Below are 12,876 nucleotides of genomic sequence, written 5' to 3'. Positions count from 1 at the left end.
AGAAAAGCCAATGCTTAGTGGAGTGTGCAAATTATCACTGGTATTTATTGAGCGGCTTACTGTGTGCAGAGCACTGTACTACACGCTTGGGGTACGTAAAGTAGGAACAGAAAAAAACGCCATCTGCCCCTCTTGCTCCTTTGGGGATGACGAGGCAGACTCTCTTTCTTCACCCCTCTATAAATTCAGGCACTTCCTAAGAGCTTCCTTGTTCTCTTTTCTCAAGCGCTAAAAAGACACAAGCAAAGTCAGGTGACTTTCGCCAAGTTCGGCCTGGCCTTCCTTGCGGGGTCCCCGGGATTGTTTAGTCTCCGACAGTCGATCGTACTTATTGAGTGCTTACCGTGTGCGGAGCGCCTCACTCAGCGCTTGAGAGAGTAATGATAATAATTACGGTATCTGTTAAGCACTTACTATGTACCAAGCAGTGTTCTACGTGCTGGGGTAGATACAGGCAATCAGGTTGTCCCACGGGGGGCTCACACTTTTAATCCCCATTTTCCAGATGAGGTAACTGGGGCACAGAGAAGCGAGGTGTCTCGTCCAAAGTCACACAGCTGAGGAGCGGCGGAGCCGGGATTAGAATCCACGACCTCTGACTCTCAAGGCCGGGCTCTTCCCACTCAGCCACGCACATTCCCCGCCCACCACGGGCTTCCAGTCCAGAGGGAGAGAAGGTAAATCTCTCCCACCCACCCGGGCTCCGGAGACCCGTGTCAGTTCCACCTTATCTCCCCTCCTTTCCCCCTCACTTCTGCACATTCCTCTGCCTTCTCCGGCTCCCAGTAGACTTCCCCGAATCACTCACTCACTCAATCAATAACAATAACGATGGCATTTGCTAAGCGCTTACTACGTGCCAAGCTCTGTTCTGAGCCCCGGGGCGGGGGGGGATACGAGTTAATCAGGCTGTCCCACGTGGGGCTCGCAGGCTTCACCCCCGTTTTCCAGTTCAGGTACCTGAGGCACAGAGAAGTGAAGCGACTCGCCCACCGTCACACAGCTGAGGAGCGGCGGAGCCGGGATTAGAACCCACGACCTCTGACTCCCAAGGTGGGGCTCTTCCCACTCAGCCACGCACATTCCCCGCCCACCACGGGCTTCCAGTCCAGAGGGAGAGAAGGTAAGTCTCTCCCACCCACCGGGGCTCCGGAGACCCGTGTCAGTTCCTCCCGATCTCCCCTCCTTTCCCCCTCACTTCCACGCATTCCTCTGCCTTCGGTTGCCAATACACTTCCGCGAATCACTCAATAGTATTTATGGAGCGCTTCCTGTGGGCAGAGTGCTTTGGGGAAAGTATAGTTCAACAAAGCTGGCAGGTGGCCTCCCTGCCCACAAGGAGTTTACAGTCTATGAAGCTGGTGTCGGTGACGGGGCCCCGGGCTCCCAGAGGTTCCGCCGGGTCTGGCTCTCTCTGCGGGCTCGGCTCTCTTTTCACCGGCTCGATTACAGGCGCGTTCTCGGACAACTGGGAAACCCCGGTGAAAACGACCCCCTTGAGCCCGTTGTCCCCCCTCCGCCTCCTTCTAGTCCCCAGCAGTTTCCCTCTAGATGATGACGACGGTATTTGTTAGGCGTTTACTACGTACCGCTGTTCTCAGCGCGCTGGGGGAGATACGAGGTCAGCAGGTTGTCCCACGTGGGGCTCACGGTCTTCATCCCCATTTGACAGATGAGGGAACTGAGGCCCAGAGAGGTGAAGGGACTCCCCCAGAGTCACCCAGCCGGCAAGCGGCGGAGCCGGGCTTAGAACCCACGACCTCTGAGGCTCCCAAGCCCGGGCTCTTGCCACTGAGCCGCGCCGCTTCTCGAAGCCCGCCTCCGCCACGCGTCTGCCGTGTGACCTCGGGCGGGTCGCTTTACTTCCCCGGGCCTCAGTTACCTCGTCTGTAAAACGGGGATTAAGAGCTTGAGCCCCCGGTGGGGCGGGGACTGTGACCGACCCGATGAACTTGCATCTACCACACCGTTTAGAGCGGTGCTTGGCGCACAGTGAGCTCTCAACGAGTACCGTGAGTTTTCTTTGAAGCTCTTTGGGGGCAGGGAACGTGCCTGGCGACTGTCATAGCGTACTGTCCCGAGCGCTTCGTAGAGTGCTCTGCCCACCGTGAGCGCTCACTAGATACCACTGACCGACGGGCCTGGTGAACAGAAACTCACCGACAGACCCTAGTCCCAGGGACGGCGCCCCGGGGCAGCCCGTCGGCTACTGGGCAATGGGAGCGGAATAAGAGGCCGGCGGAAATTCCCGACCCTACGGCTCTTTTAGAGATTCATTCATCCGATGGTATTTATCGAGCGCTTACCATGTGCAGAGCACCGTACCGAGCGCTTGGAACGTACGGTTCGGCAACGGAGAGACTATCCCCGCCTAAAGACGCGCTCACGGTCCAAACGGGGGAGGAAGAACCAGATGGAGATCGTCTCAACACCGTGTCCCACACATTACAGCTTCCACCCGCCCCCGCCGCGGGCGGTGATAAGCACATGTCTTAGATTAAGGACCTCGGCTCCCACTCCGGTTCGGCGCAGGAGTTAATTAGCTCCTTGGAGGGCCTGATCGCAGTTGGGATCCCCGCTTCTGCCTCCGCCCAGGCTGGGGTTCCTTCCCCGCCGATCTAGAACCTCTCCCCTTCTAGGATTCTCTTCGCCCTCCCGAACCGGTCGCCACCCTGCCCGACTCCTCCCTCCTGGGCAATCGCCGCTGAGTCTCGGTACTTTGAACCCGTCCGCGCTCCCGGGGCGCCCAGACCTGCCTATACCAGTATTGCAACTCTGTCGAAGGACCCGTTTCCTCCTAGGCCTGGGGCCGGGAGGCAAGGGAACCTGGGCTCCGGCTCCGCCGCCGACGTCCCGTGCGACCCCGGGCCCGCCGCCTACCCTTTCTGGGCCTCGGTTTGCCCGTCCGTCGACCGGGGATGGGCTCCCCGCTCCCCCTACCTCCTAGATTGCTGGCCCCGGAGGACGGAGGGGCTCCGCCCCGATCCGATTACCCTATAGCCATCCCAGCACTTAGCAGAGTGCTCGGCGAAGAGGAAGCACTTTCGTCAAGGCCGTGATTATTCCTATTATAACCCGAACCCACGGCAAACTGCGGGGACGGTCGATTTTTTTTCCCCCCCAATCACCTGTGGTGGGGGGACGACGATAAAAGATTGCGTGGATAATTGAAATCCACAGTCAATCCCAATATCTCCTTTTCGCTGACGTTTTTACCACAGCGATCGAGCAGTGGTGATCTTATTGGGCTGGTTCAAATTCAGGCTCTTCTGATCTTCCCTTTCTGCTAAATGAAATGATCCAAAGGGACAAGGAAACAAAAGGATGACGGGGTGGGGTGACCTACAGCCCGGATCACGGTCAAACTCATCGCCCCCGGGGGTCTTGGGAGAGTCTCGCCGGTCACCTCCCGCTTGGATTTTCCCTCAGTCTTCTCCAATCCACAATGTGAAAATCCCCTCTAAGTTCTCCTGATGTTCCCAAATAATGATAATATTATCTGAGTGCTCCCGGTAGATCAAAGCAAATCAGGTTGGACGCAGTCCCGGTCCCACCGGGGGCTGACGGTCTCGATCCCCTTTTACAGATGAGGTCACCGAGGCACCGAGAAGTTAAAGTGACTCGGCCACTTGGTCACAGGGCAGATTGCCCCCTCTCCCCCTCTAGACTATGAGCTCGTCGGGGGCGGGGAGACGCGTCCACGCGCCCACCGACCCCGTTCTACTGTACTTTCCTACGGGCCTAGCACAGCGCTCTGCACACGGTGAGGGCTGACTGAAGATGACCGATCGCCTGCCAGTTTTTTGGATGGGCAGCTGTCTCCCCGGCGATGTCGCGGTCTAGGTGGGGCGAGCCGGCGGCCCCCGGGGCCGACTCTTGCCTCCTTGACCTCTGGTTCCTTCCGCCTGTAGGTTCTGCCTGGGAGCGAGCCGGGGTCACTGACCCTGGCTGCCCGGGGGAAATCAGTCGGAGTGGCTCTCTGGCTAATTTCGAGGACACCGGCTCCGGGGCACAGAAGTCTAGTGGTGGCGCCCGTCCTAAACCGCCTCTCCGACGCCCGCTCCCGACGACGGCCGCGGCAAGGGGCCGACGGGCCTCGCCCAAAGCCACGCTGGAAGGCCTGACGGGACGCGGAGCCTGGGGGTCTTGGGAGTGTGAGCCCCCTGCGGGACAGGGATTGTTTCCAACCTGATTAACGTGCACCTACCCCAGGGCTTAGAACAGGGCTTGGCACGCAGTAAGCGCTTAAGGTTGCCCATGGAGAAGCAGCGTGGCTCAGTGGAAAGAGCACGGGCTTTGGAGTCAGGGCTCGTGAGTTCGAATCCCAGCTCTGCCACTTGTCGGCTGTGTGACTGTGGGCGAGTCACTTAACTTCTCTGTGCCTCAGTTCCCTCATCTGTAAAACGGGGATTAAGACTGTGAGCCCCACGTGGGACGACCCGATTCCCCTATGTCTACCCCGGCCCTTAGAACAGTGCTCGGCACACAGTAAGCGCTCAACAAATACCAACATTATTATTATTATTATTATCCACCTCCGCAGCAAAGAAAAACGCCTCGCCGTCGGCTTTAAAGCAGCCCATCGCCTCGGCCCCTCCTATCTCACCTCTCCTTCTACAACCGGCCCGCACATCTCGCCCCTCTGGTGCTAACTTTCTCACTGGGCCTCCACCGCGCCCGTCTCGCGGCCGACCGCCGGCCCACGTCCTGCCTCAGGCCCGGAACGCCCTCCCTCCTCGAATCCGACAATGACTCTCCCACCCTCCCCGTCCGGAGCCTCCTCGACGGCCCATCTCCTCCGAGAAGTCTTCCCAGACTAAATCCCCTCCCCCTCCTCATCTCCCACCCCCTTCTGCGTCGCCCTGACTCGCTCCCTTTGCTCCTCTCCCCGCCTCGGCCCCACAGCGCTTCTCTGTCATTTATTTATTTGCAGGATTGCCAGTCTCCCCCTTCCAGACCGTCTGCCCGCCGTGGGCAGGGAACGTGTCTGCTTTCGTTGCGCTGTACTCTCCCAAGCGCTTGGCACGGTGCTCCGCACACGGCGAGCGCTCAATACATCGACCGAGCGACCACGATCAGGGATTACTATCTAGCCGCTGCCCTCGCTGGGAGGCGGTGGGCTTTGGAGCCGCCCCCCGCCCCCGGTTGGTAGTCAGCCTTCCTATTTCCCCATAGGAAAGGAAGTGCTGACTTAAGGAGCCTTTAGATCTGGTCTCCTCGCCTGCTCAGAACTCTTGCGCCGGTTTTAATCGGAGCCATCTCGGAGCTGGCTGTAATTAGGGGCGCGCCTGGCCCGGCCGGCGACTGAGGCGGCAACGACCTCCCCGCCTTCGGGGGCCCCGGGGGGCTGGGGCCCCAGAGCGGGGAGCGATCCCGCAAGAACCCCGCCATCCCACCCCCGGACAAATGAGCGAGTCTGCCGTCGGGGCTGTTTCGCTCCGGGGGCGGGGGCGACGCAAGTTAATTTAAGAAAAACACGCAGGCGGGCAACACCCACGCGGGGCTGACCCCACGGCGCGGCGACAACGCTCAGCTCGGCTACGACTTCTGGATCTCACTCGATGGCCCGGAGGGGCGGCTGACAGCTCGGCCTCGTGGTTTCCCTCTGAGTGGGCCTCGTTTGCCGGCGCTTGAGGCCGCCCAAAATAATAATAATAACGGTGGTATTTGTTGAGCGCTTCCTACGGGCAAAAACGCCGTTCTGAGCCCTGGGAGGGTCTACGAGGTGATCGGGTCGCCCCCCCCCCCCCCCAAAAGCACCGACCGTGGCTCCGGACCCCCCGGACGAGGAGGAGCGAGGTCCGGCGGGAAGGGCACGGGCCTCGGGGGCAGGGGACCCGGCTGCTCGGCCCGGATCTGCCGCTTGCCGGCCGGGTGACCTCGGGCGAGTCGCTTCACCTCTCTGTGCCTCAGCTTCCTCATCTGTAAAACGGGGACTCGGTACCGCCTCTCCCTCCTACTCCACACCGCGAGGTCCACGTGGGACGGCGGCCCACGGGATTCACCGGGATCTAGCCCAGTGCTCGACCCGGACTGAGCGCGGCGTGGCTCAGTGGAAGGAGCCCGGGCTTGGGAGACAGAGGTCGTGGGTTCGAATCCCAGCTCCGCCACTCAGCTGTGCGACTGCGGGCAAGTCACTTCACTTCTCTGGGCCTCAGTTACCCCATCTGTCAAATGGGGATGAGGACCGTGAGCCCCACGTGGGACAACCCGATGACCCTGTACCTCCCCCCGCGCTTAGAACAGTGCTCGGCACACAGTAAGCGCTTAACAAATACCGACATTATTATTGTTATGATTATCAAGCGCTTAACAAAAACCAGCGGAGTAACGGGAGTCTTCCCAAATGTCCTCGGCCCTCCTCATCACACCGTAAGCAGGCTCCCCGTAGGCCACCTGGCTCCCAGAGCAGGATTACGGCGGGGTCGGGCGATCGAGAGGAGGAAGCCTCGGGCTTCCCTGGCAAGCCCCGAAATCAGCTCTGCCGAAAGGAAACGGCAACGCGCGAGTCATTTCTAAAGGGCCCGACGAACTTCCACTTCTTAAAACCTCAACGGAACGAGGAAGGAAAAGAACACAGGTTGTGAGAGAGGGCTGCGGTCACCCCCAATTCCGCCCCCCCGGGACGACGTCCTCCGTGACCCCATATCCCCAGACGTCCCCCTAAAGGTCAAAGAGCGCTTAGTACAGTGCCCTGCACCTAGGAGGCACTCGATAAATACTACCCAATGGGTGAAAAAGGTGGCCTCTCTGCATTTCTTCCAACCACGGGCCTTTCGCTAGCGAGAACAAGAAAAATCAGCTTCCCCCAGTTGCCCGAAGTCCGTTGGGGAGGGCGCGGCGACCACTCCGATAAAGGGTCTCCGACTCGAATCCGGGGTGGGTTTGGGAGACGGAGCGGGTTCCGATCCCCGTCGGGAGAATCCCAGCACGGGAGGGGGAATTCCCGGGCATTCCCAAGCCGACCACGCTACACGTTAGGCCCGGAGACGAGGAAGAGGACCGAAGGGGATCGCTCTCTCCGGAGGGAAGGAAACCCTGCCAACCGGGGGTGGAAGCCGGTGAGATCCCCCGATTAGACCGTGAGCCCGTCAACGGGCGGGGGCTGTCTCGATCTGTTGCCCATCTGTCCATTCCAAGCGCTCAGTCCAGTGCTCTGCACAGAGTAAGCGCTCAATAAATACGAGTGAATGCCAACTTGAGGCCTGCCACAGCGGAGCTCCTCCGGTCTGCAAGCCGCCGTGGGTAGGGATCGTCTCTCTATTGCTCCACTCCGGAAGCGTTCGGTCCGGTGCTCTGCACGTACTAAGCGCTCAGTAAATGCGGCCGAATGAACACACGCTGCCCCCCGGGCATCACCCCGCCGCCCACCCGGGGACAGGGCGTTGTAGGAAACGGAGGAGGGAGGCCCGGGCCTGGCGCTGCCCGACCCCCGAGACCCCCGGGGGGAGGCCCCGGCCCGCCCCCTCATCCGTCCTATTTCCTCAGCGCCTCCTCTGCGCGCGGCACTGCGCTAAGCGCTCGGGAGAGGGGGGAAGAGCAGAGGGCCGATGCCATAACGCCCGGATTCGTTCGCGGGCCACGGCGAGCTCACCTCCTCCCTCCAAGGGGGGGACGGGGGTGTCCGCGTGTGGGCATGTATCTGTGTGTGTGTGCACGTGCGTGTGTGTCTGTGTGCATCTGTGTGGGAGTGTACGTGTGTGTATCTGTGGGTGTGTGCGAGTGTGTATCTGTGTGTGTACGTGTGTGTATCTGGGTGCATCTGTGTGGGGGGGGTACGTGTGTGTATCTGTGGGTGTACGTGTGCGTATTTGGGTGCGCCTGTGTGGGAGGGTACGTGTGTGTATCTGTGGGTGTATGAGTGTGTATCTGTGGGTGTACGTGTGTGTATCTGTGTGCATCTGGGGGGGTGTGTGTATGTGTGTGTGCGCGAGTGTGTATCTGTGTGTGTACGTGTGTGCATGTGGGTGCATCTGTGTGGGAGGGCACGTGTGTATCTGTGTGTGTTCGTGCGCGTATTTGGGTGCATCGGTGTGGGAATGTACGTGTGCCTATCTGTGGGTGTCCGTGTGTGTAGTTGTGTGCCTGTGAACGTGCGTGCGCCTTTGTGCGTCTGGACGTGTGTGCCTCGGTGTGGGCACGTGTACGTGTGGGCACCTCTGTGGGTACGTGTGTGCGTGTGTGTGCAGGTGTGTGCGTGAACGAGTGGGCGCGTTTGTGCGCCTGGGGGCGTGCGTGCCTCGGCGAGTGCACGGGTGAACGTACTGGCGTGTGCGTGTGCAGGGGTGCGTGCACGAGTGGGCGCCTTTGTGCGCGTCAATTCGCGTGCAGGTGTGCGCGAACGGGTGCAAGGGTCCGTGTGTCCGGGGGCGGGCGCACCGACCTGAGCAGGCTGGACAGCGGGTGGCTGGCGGCGGCGTTGGGCGCGGGGGCGGCGCTGGGGGCGGGGGCGGCGGCGGCGGCGGCGCCGGGTCCGGGTCCGGGTCCGGGGGGCGCGGCGGGGGCGGCGAAGGCGGAGGAAAGGCGCTTCCCCGACAGCAGCTTCTCCACGGCCGGGAGGTGACCGGTGCGGGCCGCCTCCAGCAGCTCCTGCTCCTTCCCCATCCCCCGGCCCCCGCCCGGACGCCCGCACGCCCGCACGCCCGCACCCACTTCGGGTCTCCGGGCAACGCGGGCCCCCGACCGGCCGGGGAGCGGCCCCGCCCCCCGGACACGCCCCCCTCCGCGACGTCACTTCCGGGGCCCGGGCGCGGCGTCCTCGCGTCCTCGCGTCCTCTTCCCCCCTCCCTCCCGCCACGGCCGCGCCGGCGCGGCGGGGTCGGCCCCGCGCATGCGCGCAGACACGGAGGCGCGAGGGGGCGGCCCCGGCGCATGCGCACACGCACGGACGCGCCGGCGGGGCGTTGCGCGCGCACACGGACGCTCGGGGGCGCCGCCTCGCGCAAGCGCACACGCACGGACGTTCGAGCGAGGGCGGCCCCGCGCGTGCGCACACGCACGGACCTTCGAGCGGGGGCGGCCCCGCGCGTGCGCACACGCACGGACGTTCGAGCGGGGGCGGCCCCGCGCGTGCGCACACGCGGGCGCTCGAGGAGGGGGGGGCGGCCGCGCATGCGTACCCGCACGGACGCTCCGGCGGGGGCCGCCCTGCGTATGCGCGCGCTCGCGCTGGGGCGGCACGGACGCGAGCGGGGAGAGGGGGGCTCCGCGCATGCGCGCGCGGCCGGGAAAACGGCCTCCTCCTCCTCCTCCTCCCTCCACAGCGAGATAAAGCACAGACATCCCTCTATTCCCTCTCATAACCTCAAGATTCTCATTATTGTCATATCGTCATTAGTATTGTTCTTAGGACCAGGAGCAGCGTGGCTCGATAGAAAGAGCCCGGGCTTGGGAGTCAGAGGTCGTGGGTTCGAATCCCGCCTCCGCCCCTTGTCAGCTGGCTGACTGTGGGCAAGGCGCTTCACTTCTCTGAGCCTCAGTTCCCTCATCTGGAAAATGGGGATGAAGACTGGGAGCCCCACGGGGGACAACCTGATCACCTCGCATCCCCCCAGCGCTTAGAACAGTGCTTGGCGCATAGTAAGCGCTTTAACACACACCATCGTTATTATTAGTACGAGAAGCAGCTCAGTGGAAAGAGCCCGGGCTTGGGAGTCAGAGGTCGTGGGTTCGAATCCCGCCTCCGCCACTTGTCCCCTGTGTGACTGTGGGCAAGTCACTTCTCTGTGCCTCAGTGACCTCATCTGGAAAATGGGGACGAAGACTGGGAGCCCCACGTGGGACCACCTGATGACCCTGTATCTACCCCAGCGCTTAGAACAGTGCTTGGCACATAGTAAGCGCTTAAGAAGTCCCATCATTACTATTATTATCATCTGTTAACCGCTTACTCCGTGACAACGAGCCCTGTAGTATTCCCGGGGATGGATCCAAGATCATCACGGCCGGCACAGTCCTTGCCCAACATGGAGTTCACAATCTAAGGGGAAGGGAGAAGGGATGGGCGGGAATCGTCTCTATCTGTTGCCAAATTGTTCATTCTAAGCGCTCAGTACAGTGCTCTGCACATAGTAAGCGCTCGATAAATATTATCGAATGACTATTTCATCTCCATTTTACAGAGGAGGGAACTGACGCAAAGAGAACTTAAATGACTCGCCCGTTGCCGAACAACAACCGACGGCCAAGAGAACTTAAATGACTCTCCCGTCGCCCCACGACACCGGGCAGAAATCGAACCCAGCTCCTCTGACGCCCAGACCTCTTTCCACCGAACCACGCTGCTTTCCAGTGGGTCTCCGCTTCCCCCAGTCCATCCGTCGCTGGCGTCGAAGGAGCGCTCGGTAGAGCATCCATTCCGTCGTATTTATTGAGCGCTTAGAGTGTGCCGAGCACTGTACTGAGCGCTTGGGAGAGGAAAATAGAGCAGGGTTGGCCGATCCGCTCCCCGCCCGCGCAGGTTTACAGTCTGGAGGGGCTGGATTCGTGTCCGAGAGGGCCCCGGGGAGTAGGGAGCCCCCCTCGCCGAGCAGCCACCCCCGCCTTGGGACTCTAGCGAGATTTGGAGTTTCCGCCTGGGCTCCTCGCCTCTCCCGGTGACCCCACGCCGAAGCCCGAGCGGCCTGGGTCTGCGTCTGCGTGGGTGAAAACAGCACTGTGGTGCCAGGGGAAGGATTCACCCCGCTCTAAACCACGTGAAATGGCTTCCCGTCGTGACTTCCTCTCCCGGCACTGGACGACATGAAGCTCCACGTGCCCCGAGTGCACGGGGGGGGGCACGTGTACACTCCCTCGGAGCAAGATGCGTGCAGGGGCGGGAGCTGGGAGGCCTGAACGGGTCCGGCAGACCCGATCTGGGAAGGTCTCCTCAACTGCTCCGTGGTCTTTATTGAGCACTTACTCTTCATTCAATAGTATTTATTGAGCGCTTACTATGTGCAGAGCACTGTGCTAAGCGCTTGGAATGGACAAATCGGCAACAGAGACGGTCCCTGCCCATCGACAGGCTCACGGTCTAATCGGGGGAGACGGACGGACAAAAACAATAGCAATAAATAGAATCAAGGGGATGAACATCTCATTAAAACAATAGCAATAAATAGAATCAAGGTGATGTACATCTCATTAACAAAAAAATTGGGTAATAAAAAATACGCAGGACACGGCGCTAAGCGTTTGGAAGAGTGCACTGTAACAATAATAATAATGTTGGTATTAAGCGCTTACTATGTGCAGAGCACTGTTCTAAGCGCTGGGGGAGATACAGGGTAATCAGGTTGTCCCACGTGAGGCTCACGGTCTTCATCCCCATTTTCCAGATGAGGGAACTGATGCACAGAGAATTGAAGCGACTTGCCCACAGTCACCCAGCTGACAAGTGGCAGAGCAGGGATTCGAACCGGTGACCTCTGCCTCCCAAGCCCGTGCTCGTTCCACTGAGCCACGCTGCTTCTCTCTAAGCACTGGGGCAGATACAGGGTCATCAGGTTGTCCCACGTGGCTCACCCAGTCGTCACCCCCATTTGACAGATGAGGGAACTGAGGCCCAGAGAAGCGAAGCCACCTGCCCCAAGTCACACGGGGCGACAAGCGGCGGAGGCGGCATTAGAACCCACGACCTCGGACTCCTCAGCCCGGGCCCTTTCCACTGAGCCAGGATGGAGGCGAGGGGTCAGGGGTGAGATGGATGAGATTGAGGTACAGCGAGTAGGTTGCCCGGAGGGGAACGAAGCGCGTGGGCTGCGTTTTAGTAGGACTGTAGATGAGTCATCTGGAAAATGGAAACAGTGAGGGGCAAATCTTGGCCGAGATGGTCCGGTAACTCACGTCTATAAGCCCCCTTTCCTTCTTCCTCCGCCCTGCGCAGTTATTTTTTAGTAACCGTCTCCCCTGCTTGTTGGAAACTCCCTGATGGCGGGATTTGCTTCTGCTAACTCTTCTTTGTTTTCCCCAGCATTTGATAGAGCGCTCTCTGCACACCGTGAGCACTTAATAAATAAATGAATAACGTAGAAATACCCTCGATCGATTGTTTTACAGTTGGTCACCGGATGACGGGGGGGGGCGGCGAGTCCCTTACTTTCTCTCTGCGCTCATTCAGTAGTATTTATTGAGCGCTTACTATGTGCAGAGCGCTGGACTAAGCGCTTGGAATGGACAATCGGGCCCAGTTAGAGACGATCCCCGCCCATCGACGGGCTCGCCGTCTAATTGGGGGAGACGGACAGAAACAAGACGACTTAATCACGATAAATAGAATGAAGGGGATGCCCACCTCATTAACAAAATAAATAGGCTAATAAAAATCTATACAAATGAGCACAGTGCTGAGGGGCGGGGAAGGGAGAGGGGGAGGAGCGGAGGGAAAAGGGGGGAAAAGGGGGCTTAGCCGAGGGGAGGGGAAGGGGGTGCAGAGAGGGAGCAGAGGGAAAAGGGGAAGCTCAATCTGGGAAGGCCTCTTGGAGGAGGTGAGCTCTCTGCATCAGTTTCCTTCTCCGTAAAATGGGGATTCAATACTCGATCTCCATCCCCCTTTGACTGTGAGCCCCGCATGGGACGGGGACCGTGTCTGAACTGCTCATATCGCATTCTTTCATTCATCCGCTCGTATTTATTGAGCACTCGCTATGTGCGGAGCACCGTACTAAGCGCTTGGGAAAGTACGATACAACAATAAACAGCGACGTTCCCCACCCACAACGAGCTCACAGTCTAGAGAGGGGGAGACAGGCATTGATACAGATAAATCACATGGCAGATCTGTACATAAGTGGGGCTGGGGGAGGCGGGGAAGAGCAAAGGGAGCGAGGCGGGGTGACGCCGAAGGGAGTGGGAGATGAGGAAAGGGGGGAGACTTAGTCTGGGAAGGCTTCTCGG

At 60.2% G+C, this 12,876-nt stretch overlaps 1 protein-coding gene across 3 annotated transcripts in view; it reads right to left on the bottom strand.

Annotated features, from left to right (window-relative positions):
• ANKS1A (ankyrin repeat and sterile alpha motif domain containing 1A) overlaps positions 1-8,648 on the bottom strand; it is a 160,874-nt gene extending 152,226 nt beyond the window's left edge. For 2 of the 3 annotated variants that reach the window (XM_029068157.2, XM_029068158.2), the window contains exon 1: positions 8,384-8,647. In XM_029068157.2, the coding sequence (XP_028923990.1) occupies positions 8,384-8,604 (221 nt within the window). In that variant the 5' untranslated portion in view covers positions 8,605-8,647. Of the gene's footprint in view, positions 1-8,383 lie in introns of all 3 variants that reach the window. The other variant, XM_029068156.2, reaches the window with a different exon arrangement.
• Positions 8,649-12,876: the final 4,228 nt, after the last annotated feature.

This window comes from Ornithorhynchus anatinus, chromosome 7 (assembly GCF_004115215.2).
Source record: "Ornithorhynchus anatinus isolate Pmale09 chromosome 7, mOrnAna1.pri.v4, whole genome shotgun sequence".
Lineage (NCBI taxonomy): Eukaryota > Metazoa > Chordata > Mammalia > Monotremata > Ornithorhynchidae > Ornithorhynchus > Ornithorhynchus anatinus.
The sequence above is the reverse complement of the archived record's forward strand: the minus strand, read 5'-3'. Positions and strand labels throughout refer to the sequence as shown.